Genomic DNA, 26,634 nt, shown 5'->3' on the forward strand with positions numbered 1-26,634 from the left:
GCCCCATAGAGAAAAAAAAACCAAAAGTCCCAAATAACCCCATTAACTCTTCTAGTGTCCCAAGATATCAGCCTCGCCTTCTCCCTTACCTCTCGTCTTCTTCTACTCCCTGCTATTTTGACCTCTTGTTCTCTTCGCTATCCTTTTCTAGCAGTAAGACAACTGCCTGCAGCAGGAGCCTCCCCCCACTGCTCTGTCTCCAAGAGGAGATAGATTTAGGCCTCACCCCATACATCTTTGTATAACAGTGTAAATTTCACCTCTAAAGCACCAGGTCCACAAACATTATGTACTATCCGATGCAGAAATGGACATTTATAGCTATACACAATCTGTATTTATAATTTGTTCTGGATTATTTCACCCCATAAATATCAGTGTATGGAGTCTCATCTGCCTCTTTGCAGGTCGGGAGCAAGTGGCGAATAAAGATGACATCACCGCGGGTCTTACTAAGATCTACGCCCTACCGGATAGGCAAAAACTTCTCAGCATCCACGATTCCTACACTAAGGAGAAGAGTCATCCCCGGGGTCTGTACTAACCTGTAACCACCGTATATGTGGCTTGTAGGTGACCATCAACTCACCCAAATATTACAAAGCTGTGCCCCCCACAAGCCAGCAGTGATGTGTACTGTATATCACATGTGATGTTTATGTGCGACTGGGTTCATCCATCGGTAGGATTGGGTTGAGATACCCTTCATTCCTATGGGATGTGATGCACATGTGATGGGAAACAACATATGTCATATAACGCGATAACCACAAAGTCAACCTGACTTCAGAAATAACACCAACAACCAGTGCACCGGTTACAGATTTACTTGTGGTAGTCAACACCTGCCGTACACAAAAATGTAGAAGAGGCTTAATCTGTCCCATTTTTGGCCCTTTTTGTCCTGCAGTGCTAAACTCTTTACCTGTACAGATATGAACGTTTGTAGATGGCATTTTTATCATCCACAGTACTGTAGTGTCATTTCAGCCACGTATGCAGCTGTCTACATTTATTTATTTTTGTGTTTTTTTTTCTTTATTATCAAGCTAAATGTAAATCAAAATATTATTAAAAATGCTTACCTTTTTCATATTTTAGTCTCTCAGTGGGATCCATGCATGCCTGGGCTACATCTATGAGCTTGATGAGCTGTGTGTGCATTGTGCTGAATTGATACCGTTCTTTCACAATCCTTCTGTGCGAGTCAGAGTGTTGTCAGGAAGGCGTATCTGCTCACTGCTCTTAATAGCGCTTCCACCAACAGCAACTTTACTTAGCAGGTCCCAGGCAAAATGTGTCTGGACTTGACTGCAGAGGCCCTTGTGTGTCAGAAAACTAGCAGTACACATCACCCCGAAAACACCATCCCCACTGTTAAACATGGTGGTGGCAGCATCATGCTGTGGGGAGTCCTTTCTCCAGCAGAGGCAGGGAAGTTGGTCAGAATTTGAGGGAAGATGGATGGAGCTACATACAGGGCAATCCTGGTGGAAAACCTGTTAGAGGCCGCAAAAGACTTGAGACTGGGGCGTAGGTTCATCTTCCAGCAGGACAAAGACCCTAAACATCCTGCCAGAGCTACAATGGAGGGTTTAGATCAGAGCATTTTCATGTGTGTGAACGGCCCAGTCATAGTCCAGACCAAAATCTCATTGAGAATGTGACAAGACGCGAATATTGCTGATCACAGACGTCTCCATCCAATCTCACTGAGCGAGAGCGAGTGTGCAAAGAAGAAGGGGCAAAAATGTCACCTCTAGATGTGTAAAGCTGGTAGAGACAGACCCCAAAAGACCCCGGCAGTAACTGCAGCGAAAGGTGGTCCTACAAAGTATTGATTCAGGGAGGCTGAATACTAACGCACGGCACAATTTTCAGATGTTTTATTATAATTTCACAGTAAAAGTAACAGAAAAAGATAATTGTAACATTGGTGTAAATGTCTTTTATTTATATATTTATATATTTTATTTATAGATTTGATCAGTGATCGGGAGATACTATAAGATCCATTTATATCAGGAGAAATAGAGGCGCTCACATTCTCATCCGGTTTATTTGATCATACAATGATAATAATTCCCATTTTCTATGCAAAAGGCAAATTTCTGATGCAGAAAATCTGTGAGTTATGTTTCCTTATGATTTATATCCATTGTTCTCATGACTAAGATCATATTTAGTGGTGTTGTAATCTGTCCATGCTGTCACATTCAGTCATTAGCTCCAAATTATCATCCTGATCTACAAACATATTACTAAATCAGTTTTTACAGTCACTTTATCCACTATAGTGGCAAAACTTTCTGGTGCTCATAAAGGGAACCTGTCATGACAATTTCATTATGAAACTAGAGGTACGGATGTATAAGTCCTAATAGAACTAGAGCAAATAATACACAGATTATTGTATACGGCCGGTTCCTTTAGAATTACACACGATGATATAAGGTAATGACAGATAAAAGGTGAGACTCTTCATAGTCCACAAGGATGGAGGCAGAAGACGTCTCTCGTCCGGTTCTGTAATGACAAAAAGTACAAACCGTTCCCATTAGAGATTTCGAAACGGACGCAAAGTTTAGTTTTCACAATATTTGGAGCGCCAGTGTTTTTTGGTCTTTTACTCAGGTGCTTCTATGGTTACTTCAATACAATTTTCAGCATTTCATAAGTTTTTAAACTTTTATTGGCAAATGCATGAAGGTTCTGCAGAGACTCAGTATTTACAGTGTTGACCCCTATTTTTCAATCCTTCTGCAATTCGCCCCGACAGTTGGATGTCACTGACCACATCCCGCTCTTAGTTTATCAGTGCTTAGAGTTTATTACAATTTCTGTGTCTTATTATTTGTCCAGCCGCTTTTTGATTTAACCACAGGTTCTTAATAGGATTGAGATCTGGGGAGTTTCTTGGCAATGGACCCAAAATATTATTGTTTTGTTCACCGAGTCACTTAGTTATCATTTTTCCCTTATGACATGGTCTCCATCATGCTGGAAAAAGTATTGATCATCACCAAATTGCTTCTGTACTGTTGGGAAAAGTTGCTGTCTGAGGAGCTTTAGATCCCATTCTTTTTTTCATGGCAGTGTTCTTAGGCAAAATTGTGAGTGAGCCCCCTCCATGGATAAAAAGCCCCCACAGATGAATGGTCTCAGGAGGCTTTACTGTTGTCAGACACAGGACTCATGGTAGCGCTCCTCTCTACTCCTCTATGGTCAGGTCCCATCTGGAATACTGCGTCCAGTTCTGGGCACCACACTTTAAAAAAGACATCGAAAAACTGGTGCAAGTTCAGAGAAGAGCTATCAGGATAGTGAGCAGACTGCAAACTATGTCCTACAAGGAGCAGTTAAAGGATCTGGGAATGTTTAGCTTTCGAAAAAGAAGACTAAGAGGAGGCTTAGTAGCTGTCTGCAAATATCTGAAGGGCTGTCACACTGTAGAGGGATCATCCTTATTCTCATTTGCACATGGAAACACGAGAAGCAATGGGGTGAAACTGAAAGGGAGAAGATACAGATTAGATATTAGAAAAAAACGGTTTGACAGTGAGGGTGATCAATGAGTGGAACAGGCGGCCACGAGAAGTGGTGAGTTCTCCTTCAATGGAAGTCTTCAAACAGAAGCTGGACAGACATCTGTCTGAGATGGTTTAGTGAATCCTGCATTGAGCAGGTGGTTGGACCAGATGACCCTGAAGGGCCCTTCCAACTCTAAACTTCTAGGATTCTACGCTTTTTCTTCTCCAGCCAATTATGTCCAAAACATTCTGGAGAGCCTTCATCAGAGAAAATAACTTTACCCTAGTCCTTTACATTCCAACTCCTGTACTTGTTAAAGAATGTCAGTCTGTCCTTGATATTTTTATTGGAGAGAAGTTGCTTCATTACTGCCCTTCTTGACACCAGGCAGTCTCCAAAAGCCTTCACCTCACTGTGAATACAGATGCACTGACACCTGCCTGCTGCCATACCGGAGCAAGCTCTGCATGGGTGTTGAACTGTTCCTGTAGCTGCATCCTCTTTAAGAGACGGTCCTAGCACTTGCTGGACTTCTATGGTTGAATAGAGGTAAAGGAATCTGTCTGCACCCGCAGTCTGCACCGTCCATTCACCATACGATCACATTATAAATTATCAATATATATGAGAAAAGACAAACTCTGCTTTCTTCTTCACAATTCTTTTACAATCCCTTCCCTCCTCCCCATTTTCTTCTTTACTACAGTCATTTTCTCCTATTTCTTACGTCATTACACGGCAGCAGCATTTACAGAAGACGTCACCACTCACCATTAGGCTCTGGCATGATTTGTAGGATGTGTCCGAAGCTGTGAAAATAGGAAATAATTTATAGCAAAATTCCATATTTTTAGATGAAATGTGAGTAGAAAGTTGAGTAATGTTGAAAATATTTTCTTTACTAGTTCTGTATTGGATTTTAGTTTTTAATTTTTTTTTCATTCTTGTACAGTGGTTCTCCTTAAAAAAAACAAAAAACTATCTGGCTGCAGAGTTGGGCCTACAAGTTATCAGGTTTGTGTTCCATCATAACTACTTTTCCTTTTGGAAATATGTAGAACTGCAGTGTACAGTCAGCCCCATGGGGAGCAAAATGTCACCGCAATATGACCTCTTCATGGCTAAACTAGGGGAGGAGTTTTTATTAACTGGTACTATTTTACTATTTATTAACTTGTTCTATTAAACTTCTAGCATACTTCCACTACATCGAAAATTTGCTAATCATCTGAACAGGCTCAGAAGATGATCTGTTTACTTTCCACAACAACTTCAAAAAGTTCCACACAATCATTAAGCTCACTGTGAAGAATATTCTAGAATAATCACATGTGCCCTGATTGTCAGCTCTTATAGAGATCTCCAGGCACATTATAATCCGACCTGCTGCTGTAAGAGAGGAGGGAGGGGGGCTTCAGTATGAGTGTCTCTCTGCAGCTGTGAGCTGAGCTGACAGGAAGGGCCCCCTGTAGTGATCCCTAACATGTACTCTTTTGTTAAGGTACTATATTTCAATACCGAGTTGGGAAGAACTATATGTCCCAGCTCTTCACAAAATGGATTTTCTAGCTCAAGGGGAGATAGCGAATGCCAGACTGCATCCCAGCCCAATCCAGCGTGTAAGGACGAGGAGATACCTGCCCCAGCTTTTTGGAAACTCCTAGGACCAGTGTGTTTGGTCTCCACGCCGAGCAGGGGCCCAGCTGGATCCGATGACTCCAGAACCGGCTCCCTAAGGGCATCCAGTAAGCAGTTGTAGCCCATTATGGTTTCGGGAGATGGTAGCAAGCTTAGACCAGGGGATGAAGAGTTAGGTTCAGCCCTGGGAGTGACCCAGAGAGTTTAAAAACTCCTGCTGGTCTCCTCCCACTGTCTTTCTCCTGGGGAGCTCATGACATCAAGACGTGTGACAGAAGTCCACCAACCAAGTGAGGGCCCACAACCTCCCCATGTGGTCACCCATCCCCCGAGCCAGGCCTTCCAACTACCTCGTAATTGACTTTAAGATCTGCTTATACTTGTTGTACCATGCTTTTGTATTTGCAACTCTGACCACTATATATGTATAATCCTTAATTATATAGTAGATTGTTTAGTGAGCCCTTATGGCGATTAAATATATAATTTAATATTGGGCTGTTCTTTTATCTCGACCCCCGAAACTTACGTCTGTTGTTCGGTCCAACGAACACGCTACCTGGCTGGTTTCTAGCCCAATATAAGTCTGTTATATCAAATAGAGACTGGTGGCAGCTCTACCAGGCCGACAAGGCTCTGCTTCACTGGAGCAGTGAAAGAGCCTCTCAGCCTGTCAGGGGTGTGAGTGAGTGTGGGGCCACGTCAGTGACTGAATGGACCACCTTATCTCACTCCATGGTGCCTCTCTGTACCCGTGTGGACGGGAGGTGATGGTGTAGAACTGTACCAATCTGACCTTATGCGTCTTTAAAGGGGTGTGCGAACCGTCAGGTTGGTGCAAAGGGTAGATCAATATCACATGCTCCGTCTGGCACAGAGTGACGTCAGGCGGGTGGCGGGGTGTGGATCCATTACAAGAAGCAGCAGCAGCGAGATTCTGCAGGGTCCCCCTGGTGCCGTTTCTTCAGACTCACCCTTGATTTCTCAAAATGTCAGATACTGTTATGCTGGGTGATGGTGAAGTGACCCACTGCTAGCCAGTAAGAGCAGTGTGTTGGTCACCCTTGGTGCTAGCCGTCGCACTGCCGCTCGCCCTAGAGGGCCGGGTATACTCTTCACCTGCCTCCCGGTCCTGGCAAGGGGGAACTTTAGCAGAGCCCTTCCCAGGCGGAGAGCAGTACGGCGGCTGGTGACCGGACACAAACAGCAGACAGGGAAACACACCAGAACAAAAACCACAGTGCAATAGCATAAACTAAGGTGAACAGTGATAAACCAAGCACATGCACCAAAGCATGAACCACCTCAGAAGCACAGAAACACAGAACTGAAATAATCAGCAATGAAAAGGAAGAAATGGCAGGTTTATATCAGCCTCCCACCAGTCACCTGACCACGCTGGGACAACACCCAATCTCCACCCCCAGACCACAGAGATAGTGGAGGAGGGGAGAGAAGACTAGAGGGAACCTCTCAACACCTGACTGCAGCAGGTATGGGTCCCGCACCCGCTGGCAGCAACCAACACAAGGGGAACCGGCATCCCGGGATCCCCGCACTGCATAATCGCTAGGGGCAGCGGCGTCCCACCTCCCAGCGATGCTAGGAATGTATCTCCTAGAATGGGATATCCGGACTGAGTGAGCTCACCCACCAAATCCGCCCCCCCGGGAGGTGACACCTCGCCCTCCATGGCCAGTGAAGGGCGAAAGGGCGATGGGTGACCCGCCGGAGAGCTGGGGCCCGCTACCATTCCTGATATATTTTCTGGATCTGACAATCCAAACATAAATTTAGCATAAACCCACAGGACGTCCGGCATATCTATCAACCAAAACACACAAAAAAATCCATCATATCCAGTGAAGCTCTGAGGTACATTTGGATCTTTTCAGACAGGGAAGATAGAAAACTGCACCTGAATCAGTGAGGAATACAGTCTTAAAACAAGGAACCACCTGCTGCGAATAGATTACCAGATCCACAAGATGCCACCTCCTTGACTACAAACAGAGGGAGGACAACAGCAAGGCACCTCTTGTGGTCACACACAACCCCTAAATAAGCATCCTAAGAAAATTTGCTGCTGATCCTCAACCCATATTCCACAGAGACCACAAACTTTAAGAAATATTCCCAGAACTACCAATACTTTAGTACAAACAGCAACCAAACTTAAGGAATCGCCTCATCATAAGTGTTCTCTCATCACCATCAATGTCTGGCACATTCCCCTGTAAAATGGAAAAATACAGGACTTGTACCCACCAACAAACACAGTTCTCATACCCAACACAAAACAAGACTATAAAATCATGGATTTCTTCTCATGTACAGTCATGGTCAAAAGTGTTGGCACCCTTGAAATTGTTCCAGAAAATGAAGTATTTCTCCCCAAAAAAATTATTGCAATTCCACATGTTTTGTTATACACATGTTTGTTTCCTTTGCGTGAACTTGAACAACACAAAAAAAAACAGAGAAAAAAGGCAAATTGGACATAATTTCACACAAAACCCCAAAATTGGACCAGACAAAATTGTTGGTATGTTTCCAAAATTGTGGATAAACAACTTTGTTTCAAGCATGTGATGCTTGTTCAAGTAATAAATGTGGGGGCAAAATGAAAACCACACCTGAAACCAGATAAAAAGGGGAGAAGTTGATTCAATCTTTGTATTGTGTGTCTGTGTGTGCCACACTAAGCATGGAGAACAGAAAGAGGAGAAGAGAACTGTCTGAGGACGTGAGAACCAAAATTGTTGTAAAATATCAATACTTCATTTTCTGGGACAATTTCAAGGGTGCCAGTTTTCAACCATGATTGTATATCTTCTAATGTAGTGTACATGATACAGTGTCTCCCTGAAAAAGCCTATACTGGCAAAACTAAACAAAAACTACAATCGAGGATGAATCTACACAAACACACTATAAGGATTGGTCTGAAAACATTTCTCTGGACTGGGATACAATATGACAGATTTACAAATCTTAATACTGAAAAGTCATTTTAAGGACGACAAAAAGAGAAAAATCTGGGAATTGAAGCTGATGAAGATGTCCAGGTCTTTGACAAAAGTACTCAATTTAACACCAGGAGTTATAACTCACTACATGGACACATTTCACACCTCCACTACACTGACTCCAGATCACAAAACTCCTAGGCCATCACCCCCACCACCTCTCCATTTTTACCAAAAACTTTAATTTTATAAGCTTGGCTTTTCTTTAGGAGGCATAAATCCATCCACCCTGTGAGCATATGTCTTGTAACATCTCTAAATGTTGTACTCTTGACTTGCTCATTTGCCTGATGAAGGAGCCTCTGTGCTCTGAAAGCTGTAAATATATTTTTTCTGCTTAGCCAATAAAGCCATCAGTTCTAGAATACCTTTGTCTTTTTGGGCTTAAAAGTATTTACACTGTACTCACTAGACAATTCTTCTGGTTTTGTTTCGCCCAGAGAGCGATTAAACTCTATTCTGCAATAAAGCAAATTACTTATTATGTTACCCAACTTTAATGTAAAAGTAAAGAGGATAAAGAGGATTAGTAGGACTCGGCTGCTTTCTTCCTGACTCAGCACCGCCCCTGTCTACAGGTCGTGTCTGGTATTGCAGCTCCATTGAAGTAAATAGATCCATCACATACAGCCTGTGAACAGGTGAGCAGCTATGTTTTTCTTTCCATGCGCAACTCAGGCATAATTAAGACGTATGGAATTCATAGATAGAAGATGGAGACCCAAGAGGAGGACGCCTATGATCCAGAATGAAGAGTCATTCTGTAAGATTGTAAAAAAATACTTGTTTCTGTATAATTTTCTATCAAGGACTTCTATATCACGATATTCTTAGAAAAAAATGTATTGATTTATTCTTGGATTGTCCATTAAAAAGAATAATCGCAGAAGGTACATACAATAGTTAAATAGTTAGAGTAATTGTCTATTTGTCCATAATTAGCTTAATTGTTGAGATTCACCCATCTTTTCCTGGGATCCTGGATGGTAGATTGCGTCTGTCTGTGTCCAGCACGTGTGTCAGGATGACATCATGTGTCCCTTGGGCCTACATCAGCAGCTGGTTTACACACAGACCCTCGTCCTGTGTCCTGTGGAATGGCAAGAGCCCCCCCCCTGTCTCTAACATGGGCTTTTGTAGGCTGGTCATATGGCACCTGTTCTTCTAATTATGGTGCTGAACCAAAAATACACAAATAACGCATGTCATCTAGACACGCCAGCACGATGGCTGATGCAATCTTATGTATGGTACAGAATTCAGAATTAAGAATAAAATGAATATCCATAATTAATATTTAACAAAGGTCAGTGCTCCCTCTGGGGACACAAGACATTCATGTGTTTACTAGGGTGCTGGCTGTGACCTTACAGCAAATCTGCCAAAACCTCTCATCAGAGCCACATATGCAGAATACTCACTGCTGGTCGTCTTGTATACGGTTTTCTTTTCTGAAATAAGCAGAGAAGATGGAATTATGAAGAGAAACCTGAAGACGCCATTATCATTGGTGACATATAATAACATAGTGTAATGGGGGAGAGATGAGGGGAGACGATATACCACATCTATATTTTTCTCAAGCCAGTGTCCCATCCCCTGATGACGCCACTGAAGCGGTGAAACATGTTGGGGGGACATGTGCTAGTATAAACTGTTGTCCTATTCTACCACGAATGGTGGCTTCCCATGAAGCCATCAGAACAAAATACATGAATGATTATATTAGAAAATTTAGGTAGATTACTGGCGATTTTTAATACCCAGTGTGCATTTTAATTGAATATCAAATAAAAGTTAAATTTTATAGCCCATAGCGAGAGGTTTTATATGGGGTTTCCCCATCTGGTAAATAATGTATAAAACTAAAAACAGGTCCCAGCGCCCCTCACCCTCCAACAAGTATTCACTACAGGAGCAAAGAAAACCTAAAATAAGTCTGACTATGTGTATAGAGGGGGAGCTGTGGGTAATAAATACTCGCTACAATCAATATCACATAATGTAATCAATAAACCGATCTGGACTGATTAACTATTTAGGGACCAGACCTATTTTGCCCTTAATGAGCAAACTTTATTCTTAATTTTGCTGAGATTCACTTGTCCAGGAATCTTTTTAGGCTGCGTATAAGTTATTAACCAACTTTTATTAACTTTTTATGGGAAGAAAAAGAAAAAAAAAACCCCACAATTTACATTTTTTTATGCTGTGAATTATACTCTGCACAAATAGAGCGTGAAGGTTATTTTGTGGCTTAGTTTGAGTATAGGGAAAATAGATAAATATCGGGGTGGCGGGTTGTTTCATTTTGTTTATTTTTCAATGTATTTATTGTTCAAAAGTGCCATTTGTTTTAGTGTCTCTGTGATCTGAGAGCCATACATGTTACACTTTCTGGTCAAGGGAACCAAGTAAGGGCTTACAATTTCCATCGGTAGTATTTAGTGGCACATATGACCTTTTGAGAGGCAAAATTAATGAACATTTTTGATTAAACACCACTCCCCATTCAGTGTACAGTAAGTGACAGTACTCAAATTAATTTCAACTTTATTCTGCAGGTCAATGGGATTATCATTTTAACAATGTCAAATATATTCAGTGATTTTGGTTTGTTTTTTTAACACACAAAGCTGTGTGAGGGTTTGTTTTCCTCTGAAAAAATATATATACTGAATATATATATATATATATATATATATATATATATATATATATATACAGCTCAAAAAAATAAAGGGAACACTGAAATAACCCATCCTAGATCTGAATGAATGAAATATTCTCATTGAATACTTTGTTCTGTACAAAGTTGAATGTGCTGACAACAAAATCACACAAAAATCATCAATGGAAATCACATTTATTAACCAATGGAGGCCTGGATTTGGAGTCACCCCCAAAATTAAAGAGGAAAAACACACTACAGGCTGATCCAACTTTGATGTAATGTCCTTAAAACAAGTCAAAATGAGGCTCAGTATTGTGTGTGGCCTCCACGTGCCTGTATGACCTCCCTACAACGCCTGGGCATGCTCCTGATGAGGCTGAGTATTGTGTGTGGCCTCCACATGCCTGTATGACCTCCCTACAACGCCTGCGCATGCTCCTGATGAGGCTGAGTATTGTGTGTGGCCTCCACGTGCCTGTATGACCTCCCTACAACGCCTGGGCATGCTCCTGATGAGGCTGAGTATTGTGTGTGGCCTCCACGTGCCTGTATGACCTCCCTACAACGCCTGGACATGCTCCTGATGAGGCTCAGTATTGTGTGTGGCCTCCACGTGCCTGTATGACCTCCCTACAACGCCTGGGCATGCTCCTGATGAGGCTGAGTATTGTGTGTGGCCTCCACGTGCCTGTATGACCTCCCTACAATGCCTGGGCATGCTCCTGATGAGGCGGAGTATTGTGTGTGGCCTCCACGGGCCTGTATGACCTCCCTACAACGCCTGGGCATGCTCCTGATGAGGCTGAGTATAGTGTGTGGCCTCCACGTGCCTGTATGACCTCCCTACAATGCCTGGGCATGCTCCTGATGAGGTTGCGGATGGTCTCCTGAGGGATCTCCTCCCAGACCTGGACTAAAGCATCCGTCAACTCCTGGACAGTCTGTGGTGCAATGTGACGTTGGTGGATGGAGCGAGACATGATGTCCCAGATGTGCTCAATCGGATTCAGGTCTGGGGAACGGGCGGCCAGTCCATAGCTTCAATGCCTTCATCTTGCAGGAACTGCTGACACACTCCAGCCACATGAGGTCTGGCATTGTCCTGCATTAGGAGGAACCCAGGGCCAACCGCACCAGCATATGGTCTCACAAGGGGTCTGAGGATCTCATCTCGGTACCTAATGGCAGTCACGCTACCTCTGGCGAGCACATGGAGGGCTGTGCGGCCCTCCAAAGAAATGCCACCCCACACCATTACTGACCCACTGCCAAACCGGTCATGCTGAAGGATGTTGCAGGCAGCAGATCGCTCTCCACGGCGTCTCCAGACTCTGTCACGTCTGTCACATGTGCTCAGTGTGAACCTGCTTTCATCTGTGAAGAGCACAGGGCGCCAGTGGTGACTTTGCCAATCCTGGTGTTCTGTGGCAAATGCCAAGCATCCTGCACGGTGTTGGGCTGTAAGCACAACTCCCATCTGTGGACGTCAGGCCCTCATACCACCCTCATGGAGTCGGTTTCTAACCGTTTGTGCAGACACATGCACATTTGTGGCCTGCTGGAGGTCATTTTGCAGGGCTCTGCCAGTGCTCCTCCTGTTCCTCCTTGCACAAAGGCGGAGGTAGCGATCCTGCTGCTGGGTTGTTGCCCTCCTACGGCCCCCTCCACGTCTCCTGGTGTACTGGCCTGTCTCCTAGTAGCGCCTCCAGCCTCTAGACACTACGCTGACAGACACAGCAAACCTTCTTGCCACAGCTCGCATTGATGTGCCATCCTGGATGAGCTGCACTACCTGAGCAACTTCTGTGGGTTGTAGAGTCCGTCTCATGCGAGTGTGAAAGCACAACCAACATTCAAAAGTGACCAAAACATCAGCCAGAAAGCATTGGTACTGAGATGTGGTCTGTGGTCCCCACCTGCAGAACCACTCCTTTATTGAGGGTGTCTTGATAATTGCCAATAATTTCCATCTATTGTCTATTCCATTTGAGTGGACAGTTTGATTTCACAGAAGTTTGATTTACTTGGAGTTATATTCTGTTGTTTAAGTGTTCCCTTTATTTTTTTGAGCAGTGTACATACATATTTCCTCCAGATAAGGTGCTGCATTACTGACACTTACTTGTACATAAGATAAATCCACCAATGCCAAGAAGAGCGACGGCCACCACAGCTACGACCACAGCGATGACCCAAACACGGGACTTCTCTGGTTCTGGTTAGAAAACAGAAATGTAAATCTGATCTGCGGATTATACTGAGAGCGTCACGTATCGGCTTCACATTAGTCTCCTCCGTGATGACGTATGACATACCTACCTACCAACCAACGCGGATCCAATAGGACTGTCTGAAATTTGGAAAGCCGTCCTAGGAGATCAGGATATGTCCCAATTTTCAACTGCATGTGTGTTTTGAGGCTACAGATATAGCTGAATATAACGGTGGAGCAGGGAGCCATCAGATGCCTCCACCACCATTCAGTCTATTGAAGGCTCTACTAGGATCTCTGGTCATATGACTAGGCAGCAGAGATGAGGAGGAAGACACAGGCAAGGGTGTGTGTGTTGATGTAGCAGAGCTGTGTGTGTGCTCACATGAATGAGTGTGAGTTGATGTGCACGCATACTGTACATGCACAGCTCCTGATTTCAAGTAATGTGATCATTTGTTGAATAGATGTAGAGAAGAGGCCATGACTGTACATCACACTGACTCTCAAAAATTCACTCTCAAAAACTGCTCAGATCTGTCATCAGTGAGGGATCAGATTACAGCTGCTGCCTATAAATCTATGAAGAAAATTTGAAAGGTTCTGGATGGAAGCAAAAGCAGAAACACAGAGAGAAGGTGCTGCCGCTTCTAGTGACTGGAGCCTGCAGAGGGGAAACTGGTGAAACTGCAGGATACAAGTAATATAATGGCCGGATATCGTGTTATTCCTCCTGTACACGGCACAGATTATTCTGCAGTTACTATTGGTCACGTACAGAACGGTTCAGTCGTTTCACATTAATGAGATGCCGGTGACTATACAATTACATGTCACAATAGTGGTCGCCAGTCATCACATATTCCAGTATTACCCCCATCATCCGCCCAGTATGGACACCACTCACCCCACACAGTGTATAGTGCCTTCTCCAGGCTGCTGTGATCCACATAACAGGAGTATCTGTCGCCATCTTTGGGGGTCACTTCCGCGCTGACCCTGATCTGATAGGTGCCGTCAGGATTGGGGAGGACGTGTGTGGTCTCATATGAGGGAACCTCGTCCTCCTTGTTCTTCATCCACTTCACATCCACAGCTCGGGGGTGAAATCCGTACACCTGGCAGTGAAGCTTCATGGTGTCACCTTTCTCCTGAGCGGACACCTTCACCTGGGGCCGAACTGAGGGGGAAGAAGAAGAAGATATAAATGGGGTCTGTGCAGCACAGATCTGATCTGTCTCATGTCTGGGGGTCTGTACAATCAGCAGAGCCCCCTGTACTGTGTATAACATTCAGGTGACCCCTGTGCTCCTCACATAGAAGAAAAGGTCTCCATGACTGCAGATATTTCAATGGCAGCCGGGACCTAACAGGTTTTCTGAAATAACCAAATATTTGGCTAAAGCCTGGGAACATGCTTAAACAAAAAGAGAGAGAACTTAAACTCACATGCTGTATCCCCCAACGCTCCAGCGTCGCCATTCCACTGTTCCCTTGTGGTCTTGCTTTCCTTGGCTAGTCTGATGATTTATCTCTATGCATGTGACCACTGCAGCCAATCACTGGCCTCAAAACTCTGGTGTTGTTCATCATTAAGGCCTGTGGTCAGGGCCATATTTGGCATTCATGCTGCCCAAGGCACTTTAAGTGGTTACGCCCCCTGGTAAGTCATACTGCCCCTTGTTATACTGTGCCCCCTTTCACAATTTTCCTCCAATTGCCCCATAATATGCCCTCACAGTAGCACCCTGCCCCAAACACCCCTCCCCTCGACATGTAATCTCAGGCTGCTCCATGGAGCACATACCATTCCCCACCGCTTTCTCGTCACCTCTGTGCGGCACTTTGTTGACAGCAGCAGTGTGATGAGGTCAGCAGCGTGATGAGGTCAGCAGCGTGATGAGGTCAGCAGCGTGATGACCTCACTATGCTGCTGCATGTAGGGGCGGAGACTGACGAGTGCTCCTCTGCCCCTGTCACAATGCTCATGTATTCAAATATATTTGTGTCTCAAAGACACGAATACATTTGGATATAAGAAAAGGAAAACCAGAGTCTCCCGGCTCTCTGCAGGCTGCAAGGGAACATTAGGCCGGCCTGTGGGCCGTATGATGTGCAGGCCTGTCTTAATTCTAAATACTTCTGAATGCAGCAACACATAGAAAATTTAATGGTGTTGATGGTTTGACATTTCAAAGACCTGCACTTCCATATACAGTATATGGTTTGTCAGGTTGATCTTACTGAGAGATTTCCTAGAAAACACAGTGTCTCATTATACCAGCAGACACAGCGCCTCATCATCACACCACCAGACACAGCACCTCGTCATCACACCACCAGACACAGCACCTCGTCATCACACCACCAGACACAGCGCCTTGTCATCACACCACCAGACACAGCACCTCGTCATCACACCACCAGACACAGCACCTCGTCATCACACCACCAGACACAGCACCTCGTCATCACACCACCAGACACAGCGCCTTGTCATAGAATCATAGAATGGTAGAGTTGGAAGGGACCTCCTGGGTCATCTGGTCCAACCCCCTGCTCAAAGCAGGATTCACTAGATCATCTCAGACAGATGTCTGTCCAGCCTCTGTTTGAAGACGTCCATTGAAGGGGAACTCACCAACTCTCGTGGCAGCCTGTTCCACTCATTAATCACCCTAACTGTCAAAAAGTTTTTTCTAATATCTAATCTGTGTCTCCTCCCATTTAGTTTCATCCCATTGCTTCTAGTCTTTCCTTGTGCAAATGAGAATAAAGATGATCCTTCTACAATGTGACAGCCCTTGACATATTTGTAGACAGCTATTAAGTCTCCTCTCAGTCTTCTTTTTTGCAAGCTAAACATTCCCAAATCCTGCAACCGTTCCTCATAGGACATGGTTTGCAGACCAGTCACCATTCTGGTCGCTCTTCTCTGAACTTGCTCCAGTTTGTCTATGTCTTTTTTAAAATGTGGTGCCCAAAACTGTACACAGTATTCCAGATGAGGTCTGACCAAAGAGGAGTAAAGACCGATAATGACTTCATGTGATCTAGACTGTATGCTTCTGTTAATACATCCCAGAATTGTATTTGCCTTTTTTGCTGCTGCATCACACTGTTGACTCATGTTCAGTCTATGATCTATTAGTATACCTAAGTCTTTTTCACATGTACTGTTGCTTAGCTCTATTCCTCCCATTCTGTATATGCTTTTTTCATTTTTATTGCCCAGATGTAGTACTTTGCATTTTTCCCTGTTAAAAACCATTCTGTTGGTTGCTGCCCACTGCTCCAGTTTATTTAGGTCTTTTTGAATCCTCTCTCTCTCTTCTCTAGTATTAGCTATCCCTCCTAGCTTTGTGTCATCAGCAAATTTAATCAGTTTACCCTCAATTCCTTCATCTAAATCATTGATAAAGATGTTGAACAATACAGGTCCCAGGACGGAGCCCTGTGGTACCCCACTTGAGACATTCACCCAGCTGGATGTGAAGCCATTTACAACCACCCTTTGAGTCCGATCACTAAGCCAGTTATGAATCCACCTAACAGTTGCCTGGTCCATTGCATACTTGGTCATTTTTTCAATAAGGATGGTGTGAGATACTTTGTCAAATGCTTTGCTGAAGTCAAGATATACTATATCTACAGCATTTCCCTGATCCACCCAGTCAGTGATTCTGTCATAGAAGGAAATTAAGTTAGTCTGACATGACTTGTTAGTTACAAACCCATGCTGGCTCTGGTTAATCACTTCATTCTTATCCATGTACTTACATACATGTTGTTTAATAATTTGTTCAAAGATCTTTCCTGGTATAGAAGTCAGACTCACCGGCCTATAGTTCCCTGGGTCCACCTTCTTCCCCTTTTTGAAGATAGGAACAACATTTGCTCTTCTCCAGTCTTCTGGGACTTCTCCTGTTCTCCAAGAATTTTCAAAGATTATGGAGAGTGGTTCTAAAATTTCTTCTATGATCTCCTTCAGTACTCTGGGGTGTAATTCATCTGGACCTGGTGACTTGAACTCATTTATGTTAGCTAAATATTCCTTCACAATCTTTCTGTTTACAGATAACTTGGATTCCTCTATTCCTTTAAAAGGACAGTGAAGATCAGTTGATGTTACATTTTCTTTCTGAGAGAAAACAGATGCAAAATAGGAATTGAAAAGTTCGGCCTTCTCAACATCCTCTCTTACCATTTCTCCATTTTCATCCTGTAAAAATCCTATAGCATCTTTGACTTTTCTTTTACTTTTGACATACCCCCAAAATCCTTTTTTATTGCTTTTGACATCTCTTGCAAGCCTTAATTCATTGTCAGCTTTAGCTAACCTGATACGTGCCCTGCAGGATCTGCAGACTGCATTATAATCTTCTTTAGATATGCCTCCCTCTTTCCATTTAATAAACATTTCTTTCTTTCTTTTTAGCATGTGTTTAAGTTCTGTGTTCATCCATCCTGGTTTCCTTAAATGCTTCCCATTCTTCCTACTTTTCGGGATTGTTAACGATTGTGCTTTGAGAATCTCATTTTTAAAAATTTCCCATCCTTCCTGGACATTTTTGTCCTTAAGGACATCCAGCCATTGGATCCCTCCTATTCTCTTTCTGAGTCTCTTAAAATCTGCCTTTCTAAAATCTAACCTTGAAGTTTGAGTCTTCACATGTCTTCCTCCTCTAGTTATCCAAAATTCTATAATAGCATGATCGCTGCCTCCTAGGGTCCCAGCCACCTTTACCTCCTCAACCATTTCCTCCCTGTTTATAAGGATTAGATCCAAAGTAGCAGATCCCCTTGTTTTCTCCCCTACCTTTTGGAAGATAAAGTTGTCAGCAAGAGAGGATAAGAATTTGCTTGACCTGTTAGTTTTACTTGAGAGAGATTCCCAACAAATGTCTGGATAGTTGAAATCTCCCATGACCACTACGTCATATTTTTTTGAGAACTTGGTCATTTGATACATAAAGAGTTCATCCATATCTTCAGCTTGCCCAGGTGGCCTGTAGTAAATGCCTACAATGGTGTCCTTTCCGTTGTTCTCTCCTTGTATTCTTACCCAAACAGTTTCCACAGAACTCCCAGTCTCTGTAGCTTCCATCTCTGTGCAGATATACGCTTTTCTAACATACAATGCAACACCTCCTCCTCGTTTATCAAGTCTGTTTCTTGCAAATAAGTTGTATCCTTTTAGCCTTTTATTCCAATCATGTGTATCGTCCCACCAAGTTTCAGTGATTCCAATGACATCATATTTCTTTTCCTGCGTTAGTAGTTCCAATTCTCCTTGTTTGTTGCCCATGCTTTGTGCATTTGTATAAAAACATTTTAGTTTGTGATTGGTTTCTCTTCCTCCCATATTTTTATTATTTAAATTGTTTTGTCTTTGTTCTTCCTTTCCACTTCCAGTAGCAGAGATCTCAATAGTATTTGTCAGCTGTATGGCTTTTTCTGGCCTTTTGCTTCCCTTCCCACATTGTTCTAGTTTAAAGCTCTTCTGATGAGTGTAGCAAGGCGACTTCCAAATACATGTTTTCCAGTCTTCGTAAGGTGCACCCCATCTCTAGCAAGTAGTCCATCGTATAGGTAATTCATTCCGTGATCCAGAAATCCAAATCCTTGTTGACGGCACCATCGACGTAGCCAGTTGTTCACCTGTAGAATCTTATTCCACCTCATTGTTCCATGGCCATCCACTGGGAGGATGGATGAGAAGACCACTTGCGCTCCCAATTCTTTCACTTTCTTGCCTAAGTCTTCAAAGTCACTGCAGATGGTTTCCAGGTCCTTTCTTGCGGTGTCATTTGTCCCCACATGTATTAGCAGGAATGGGTAGTGATCTGTAGGTCTGAAGAGTCTTGATATCCTGTCAGACACATCTTTAATTTTTGCTCCTGGAAGACAGCACATTTCTCTTGAGGTTATGTCTGGTCTGCAGATAGCGGCCTCTGTTCCTCTTAACAGGGAATCCCCCATGACCACCACTCTCCGCTTTTTCTTCACAACATTCTTCTTTCTCCATCCAGGAGGATTCTGAGGGCTTACAAGGTTATTCATTGCTGGCAAAGTCTTATTTTGCTGTATTTCTTCATGGTTCTCCTGCGTGAGAGCCAGGTACTGGTTCCTGAGCAGTATGGGTGCTGACTGCCTCTCGATCCTCCTGCTTCTTTGGGTCACATGCTTCCATTCCTCTGTTTCGTCAGGTGCAGTTCGAATTTCTTCTCTTTCTGAATCATGAAGAGATAATTCTGCTCTGTCTAAGAACTCTTCACCTTCCTTAATGATTTTCAAGGTAGTTAACCTCTCTTCTAGATTTCGCAACTTTTCCTCCAACAGGGACACAAGCTTGCATTTCTGGCATGTGAAGTTTGGCTTTTCCACTGGCAAGTCTGTGAACATGTAGCAGGATATGCAGCTCACCAAATGGCTCCTGGACTCTTCCATGTTCTTATTGTTAATGTTCTGAAAACAGTGAAAAAAGCTTAAAAAAAAGCTTCAAAAGGCGCGCGGTTTACCGATGTCCTCTTTTCAGCTCCAACAGCCAAAATCCAGTGTTCTTTGAGCTCGCGGAGACTCTTCACTTACCCCAAAATGCAGTGGGAATATGCAAATTATCTCCTCAGGACTCCTCCCCTGGTTTACCGATGTCCTCTTTTCAGCTCCAACAGCCAAAATCCAGTGTTCTTTGAGCTCGCGGAGACTCTTCACTTACCCCAAAATGCAGTGGGAATATGCAAATTATCTCCTCAGGACTCCTCCCCTGGTTTACCGATGTCCTCTTTTCAGCTCCAACAGCCAAAATCCAGTGTTCTTTGAGCTCGCGGAGACTCTTCACTTACCCCAAAATGCAGTGGGAATATGCAAATTATCTCCTCAGGACTCCTCCCCTGGTTTCATCACACCACCAGACACAGCACCTCGTCATCACACCACCAGACACAGCACCTCGTCATCACACCAGACACAGCACCTCGTCATCACACCACCAGACACAGCGCCTTGTCATCACACCACCAGACACAGCACCTCGTCATCACACCAGACACAGCACCTCGTCATCACACCACCAGACACAGCGCCTTGTCATCACACCACCAGACACAGCACCTCGTCATCACACCACCAGACACAGCGCCTTGTCATCACACCACCAGACACAGCACCTCGTCATCACACCACCAGACACAGCACCTCGTCATCACACCACCAGACACAGCGCCTTGTCATCACACCACCAGACACAGCACCTCGTCATCACACCACCAGACACAGCACCTCGTCATCACACCACCAGACACAGCACCTCGTCATCACACCACCAGACACAGCGCCTTGTCATCACACCACCAGACACAGCACCTCGTCATCACACCACCAGACACAGCACCTCGTCATCACACCACCAGACACAGCGCCTTGTCATCACACCACCAGACACAGCACCTCGTCATCACACCACCAGACACAGCACCTTGTCATCACACCACCAGACACAGCGCCTTGTCATCACACCACCAGACACAGCACCTTGTCATCACACCACCAGACACAGCGCCTCGTCATCACACCACCAGACACAGCGCCTTGTCATCACACCACCAGACAGCACCTTGTCATCACACCACCAGACACAGCACCTCGTCATCACACCACCAGACACAGCGCCTCGTCATCACACCACCAGACACAGCGCCTCGTCATCACACCACCAGACACAGCGCCTCGTCATCACACCACCAGACACAGCGCCTTGTCATCACACCACCAGACACAGCACCTCGTCATCACACCACCAGACACAGCACCTTGTCATCACACCACCAGACACAGCGCCTTGTCATCACACCACCAGACACAGCACCTTGTCATCACACCACCAGACACAGCACCTCGTCATCACTCCACCAGACACAGCGCCTCGTCATCACACCACCAGACACAGTGCCTTGTCATCACACCACCAGACACAGCGCCTTGTCATCACACCACCAGACACAGCACCTCATCATCACACCACCAGACACAGCACCTTGTCATCACACCACCAGACACAGCGCCTTGTCATCACACCACCAGACACAGCACCTCGTCATCACACCACCAGACACAGCGCCTTGTCATCACACCACCAGACACAGCACCTCGTCATCACACCACCAGACACAGCACCTCGTCATCACACCACCAGACACAGCGCCTTGTCATCACACCACCAGACACAGCACCTCGTCATCACACCACCAGACACAGCACCTTGTCATCACACCACCAGACACAGCGCCTTGTCATCACACCACCAGACACAGCACCTTGTCATCACACCACCAGACACAGCGCCTCGTCATCACACCACCAGACACAGCGCCTTGTCATCACACCACCAGACAGCACCTTGTCATCACACCACCAGACACAGCACCTCGTCATCACACCACCAGACACAGCGCCTCGTCATCACACCACCAGACACAGCGCCTCGTCATCACACCACCAGACACAGCGCCTCGTCATCACACCACCAGACACAGCGCCTTGTCATCACACCACCAGACACAGCACCTCGTCATCACACCACCAGACACAGCACCTTGTCATCACACCACCAGACACAGCGCCTTGTCATCACACCACCAGACACAGCACCTTGTCATCACACCACCAGACACAGCACCTCGTCATCACTCCACCAGACACAGCGCCTCGTCATCACACCACCAGACACAGTGCCTTGTCATCACACCACCAGACACAGCGCCTTGTCATCACACCACCAGACACAGCACCTCATCATCACACCACCAGACACAGCACCTTGTCATCACACCACCAGACACAGCGCCTTGTCATCACACCACCAGACACAGCACCTTGTCATCACACCACCAGACACAGCACCTCGTCATCACTCCACCAGACACAGCGCCTCGTCATCACACCACCAGACACAGCACCTGGTCATCACACCACCAGACACAGTGCCTCGTCATCACACCACCAGACACAGCGCCTTGTCATCACACCAACAGACACAGCGCCTCATCACACCACCAGACACAGCGCCTTGTCATCACACAACCAGACACAGCGCCTCGTCATCACACCACCAGACACAGCACCTCGTCATCACACCACCAGACACAGCGCCTCGTCATCACACCACCAGACACAGCGCCTCGTCATCACACCAACAGACACAGCGCCTCGTCATCACACAACCAGACACAGTGCCTCGTCATCACACCACCAGACACAGCGCCTCGTCATCACACCACCAGACACAGCGCCTCGTCATCATACCACCAGACACAGCACCTCGTCATCACACCATCAGACACAGCGCCTCTGTGGCACCCTGCTGTTCACAGGTACCACAGGACCCAGGGTGCATGAATGGACTTCTCCACAAGAGGCCCTCACTACATACAAACACCTCCGCCCTTCCACCTCACACCACCAGAGGGAGCCCGTTGGGGATATATATATGGAGGGTGGAGCTAGGCAGTCAGTCAGTTGGAGAGTCAGACAGAGTCAGAGAGTCTGAGAGCGTGCTGACGCTGAGAGCAGTGAAGACGCAGCACATCTGCTGCTGAGATCTGAGGGCCCCGAGTGTGGCCGACGGCAAGGAGGAGAGGACAGAGGAGTTGAGGGGCCAGAGGAGCATCATAGGCTCACCCCGAATATACAAACCGGACACCGGGTCCGTGCCTACAGGGTCCTTTATACCCAGTAGGGATCACCGCATACCAGGAGGACTACAAGTCCCTGGCTGACCTGAAGCTAAACCCTTAACAGGAGCAGGAACGACGAAGGCCCCAGCATTACCAGGGATAGTGGTTGCCAGCAGAAGGTCCTACTAACGAGCGACAGGTGAAGGAACAGCACGACACATAAGCTAGGCCGAGTTGCAGGCTGGCCAGGAGCATACAGAGAGGCAGACACGGACCAGGAGGCCTTATACCCGCTCACTTGGGAGAGGTCCTGAAGTGCACCCATCCTACTGAGTACCCTGGACCGTACCTGACATCCGCACCAGTAAAGGTATTGAAGCGAATCCCCTGTCTCTGTCAGTTACTCCTGCTGCACCATCCCGCCTGCACTAGAACGCCCAGCATCACCACCATCTGCACCTACACTGTCCCGGGGGCCCGCTCCGCCTGTGGGGAGCAGAAACATCCCAGCTGCCATCCCATCATCCCCGGAGGTCTGCAGCAGCACTGGTAATCCTTACCAGGTACCACAGGTGGCGTCACGAACTATTTATTTTATTTTTATTTCTATCCAAGTTCCAAGCCCCTTTTTCAAGAGTGACCCCAGGGTACGGGCCCGGGATCCGACCACCGCGATATCCCCAAACCAGGTAAAGGCCCGGGTACCGAGTCGTCCCCATCCCCTGGGCGCGTCATCTCTTCCTGGCGTCACGAACAGGATTTCGTGCCCGTTGCCACCGGGTACTGTGTGCCGTATTGAACTGTGTTTTTAACTGTGGTGAACATCGCCGCCATTACCGCGTCGCCGCGTGGGAACAAGAGGGGCGTAACCGCGGGAATCGGAGAGGCGTGACTGCTAGAAGCACGCGAAGCTCAAGCCCCGCCTCGCGCTCTGACGCAGCACCTGGAAGCGTCAGGTCCTGGAAGGAGACCGTCGTCTGCGGAGTTGCGGCCTACCCGATTAAAGAAACTGGAGGTAGGCTACGGTTCACTAGGGGGGCGCAACCATGGCCGACGACAAGCGAGACGCCGGAGCACCGGTTAACGCTCCTGATGCTCAACTTGCGCCCAGCGCTGCTCAGGCCGGAGCGGCCGTCCCACCAGCAGGGGTCGTGACTCCGTTAATACCCATGGCACTGCCGTATATCCCTGGAGCAAAATGGCTTCCCCAGTATGATGGCAAACAAGACACACTGTCTGGATTCAAGAGAAAGATATGCGGTGTATTGGACATGTACTCAATGACTGGTAAACAGAGCCACTGTTGTGCTCGGACAATTGACTGGTGCCACAGAGCGGGAAGTTGAAACTTGGCCAGCCGCAGACCAGGAATCAGTATCCATTATATTTAAAAGACTGCAAACTGTGTTTGAAAACCGCACTGAGACAGATCTCCGGATGAGGTTCTACCACTGCACCCAGAAACCTGAGGACAGTATCCGGGACTATGCCTGGCGCTTACAGGAAGCCTTGCGGACCCTGAAACAGGTTAGTCCAGCCAGCATACAAGATGAGAATAAAATGCTGACAGAACAATTCATCCGGGGGTTGAGATCCCAGGAGGAGAGCAGAACCGTACGGTGGTGGGCCTTAGATCATCCAAATGCCACCTTTGACACCCTGAAGAACATAGCTATTAAGGGCCTTCAGCCCCTGGAAACATCAGGCACTGCTATCCAGCATTACCAGGGTGGGGCCACCCCAGTGCCCGCAGCACCCACTGCTCCTTCATTAATGGCTGAAACAAAGATGCAAACAGTGCCCCCTAGCGAGCTGGACAGCCTGCGCTCTGAAGTGCGTCAGCTGAGTAAAACCCTGACCACTGTCCTGAGCACCCTGCAGCTACAGGAGGAGCCCGAGCCGGAAGGAAGGTTACTACTCGCCGACAGTCCTGAGGATGTCCCCTGGATGAGGAGAAGAAGGACAACACCACCCGGTAGGCGGACGACACCACCCCGTAGGAGGACAACACCACCCCGTGGGAGGACCAACGTCACCCCCCAGGAGACTTCATCCGTTACCGCTGCCACAAGGCAGGCCACACCGCGCGGAACTGTCCTTTAAATGGGAAAACCCTGGGGCCGAGGGCCGACACCCAGGAGTAAATCAACCAGGCCCATCAAGCTGGTACCACTGGTTCGTAGGAGGAAGGCCTTTCCTGACCATCGTGCTGGATGGCATAGCAGCACTTGCGTTACTGGACACCGGCTCACAGGTAACCATCATACCTGATGTCTTCTACAAAAGGTACTGGTCCATAGATGAACTCCACCCGCCAGCCCCGAACCTCTCTGTGTATGCCTCTAACGACCTTCCTCTTAACCTAGTAGGGGTTAAGGACGTAATAGTGAAGGTGGTGAGAGTGGAACTAAAGGACCAAGGACTAATTGTCATAGAATCTAACCCTGGTGATACAGACTTGTATATGATACTTGGCACAAATATTGTTGGTAACTGTTTGGGAGAAGTGTTGTTTTTGCTCCAACAGATTGCTGACACTGCCAAACCAGGGCAGAGGAAGGTGCTCCAGAGAGAGATTCGAGCCCTCCTGTACCAGCAACAGGTAAAACTAACAGGTGGTGAGATTGGTAATGTACGGGTGACAGACCTGATACCCATTGTGATTCCCCCAATGAGTGAGATGCTGATTTGGTGTAGGGCAGCAATAGGTCTCAAGGGACAGAACTACCAGGCGGTAGTGGAGCCCATTAGCTCAGAGCACAGACCTACACTCTTAACTGCTAGAGGGGTAGTTGACGTACGCAATGGGAGGGTGCCCGTACGACTCCTAAATTGTGGGGAGGAAGTCAAATTGCCAAGGTATGCCACTGTTGCTAGATTGTATACTGTGAAAGATGATGCCATACACACAGTGGAATTCTTGACCCCACCGGATACAGTTGAGGACAATGACTCCGAAGCTCAGCTGGAGGATTGGTGTCAACAGCTCCATGTTGGGACTGACGCCACTCCTGTCCATCAGAAACACGGTGTTTACAGAGTGGTTCAGGAATATGAACAAGTGTTTAGTAAACACCCACTTGACTTTGGAAGGGTTAAAGGGGTACAACACCACATACCCACTGGTAACCATCCACCCATTAAGGAGCGTTACCGACCCGTACCACCAGCACACTACCAGAAAGCCAAGGAAATGTTGCGTGACATGAAAAAGGCAGGGGTAGTAAGAGATAGCTGTAGCCCCTGGGCAGCTCCCCTGGTCCTGGTCAGGAAAAAGGACGGTAGCATGAGGATGTGTGTAGATTATAGACAGATTAATCGCATAACACATAAAGATGCATAACCTTTGCCCCGTATAGAGGAATCCCTGGCTGCAGTAAAATCTGCCAATTACTTCTCTACACTGGATCTCACTAGCGGGTACTGGCAAGTCTCTGTTGCTGAGGAAGACCGGGAGAAGATGGCCTTCACCACCCCGATGGGACTGTGCGAGTTCAATAGTATGCCGTTTGGACTCTGCAATGCACCCGAAACGTTCCAGAGGCTGATGGAGTGTTGCTTGGGACATCGGAACTTCGAGACAGTGCTGCTGTACCTGGATGACGTTATCGTGTACTCGAGGACGTATGAGGACCATCTGAAGCACCTGGCGGAGGTATTTGAAGCATTGTCCCGGTATGGGATGAAACTAAAGCCTTCTAAATGCCACTTGCTCAAGCAGAAGGTCAGCTCGGAGGGAGTAGCACCAGACCCCGAGAAGGTCACTGCCATCCAGAAGTGGCCTGAGCCGAGAAGCATCAAAGAAGTACGGCAATTCCTGGGACTGGTCGGGTACTACAGGAGGTTCATAAAGGACTATACCAAAAAGGAAGCACC

General features: G+C 46.5%; 2 protein-coding genes across 2 annotated transcripts in view; one reads left to right on the forward strand and one right to left on the reverse strand.

Annotated features, from left to right (window-relative positions):
- Nucleotides 1-1,095, forward strand: part of TTC23L (tetratricopeptide repeat domain 23 like) — a 38,015-nt gene extending 36,920 nt beyond the window's left edge. Inside the window, exon 12 of the mRNA XM_073681562.1 lies at nucleotides 408-1,095. Within this exon, the coding sequence (XP_073537663.1) occupies nucleotides 408-429 (22 nt within the window). The 3' untranslated portion in view covers nucleotides 430-1,095. The remainder of the gene's footprint in view (nucleotides 1-407) is intronic.
- Nucleotides 1,096-3,723: 2,628 nt separating this feature from the next.
- LOC141272029 (class I histocompatibility antigen, F10 alpha chain-like) overlaps nucleotides 3,724-26,634 on the reverse strand; it is a 53,096-nt gene continuing 30,185 nt past the window's right edge. The window contains exons 5-9 of the mRNA XM_073682351.1: nucleotides 13,992-14,264; nucleotides 12,995-13,087; nucleotides 6,678-6,942; nucleotides 4,303-4,340; nucleotides 3,724-3,788 (exon numbers count right to left, since the gene is read on the reverse strand). Coding sequence (XP_073538452.1) covers nucleotides 3,724-3,788; nucleotides 4,303-4,340; nucleotides 6,678-6,942; nucleotides 12,995-13,087; nucleotides 13,992-14,264 — 734 coding nt within the window. The remainder of the gene's footprint in view (nucleotides 3,789-4,302; nucleotides 4,341-6,677; nucleotides 6,943-12,994; nucleotides 13,088-13,991; nucleotides 14,265-26,634) is intronic.

Source organism: Phyllobates terribilis, unplaced genomic scaffold (assembly GCF_046119375.1).
Source record: "Phyllobates terribilis strain yellow unplaced genomic scaffold, ASM4611937v1 Scaffold_1__5_contigs__length_1240528914, whole genome shotgun sequence".
In the NCBI taxonomy this organism is placed as follows: domain Eukaryota; kingdom Metazoa; phylum Chordata; class Amphibia; order Anura; family Dendrobatidae; genus Phyllobates; species Phyllobates terribilis.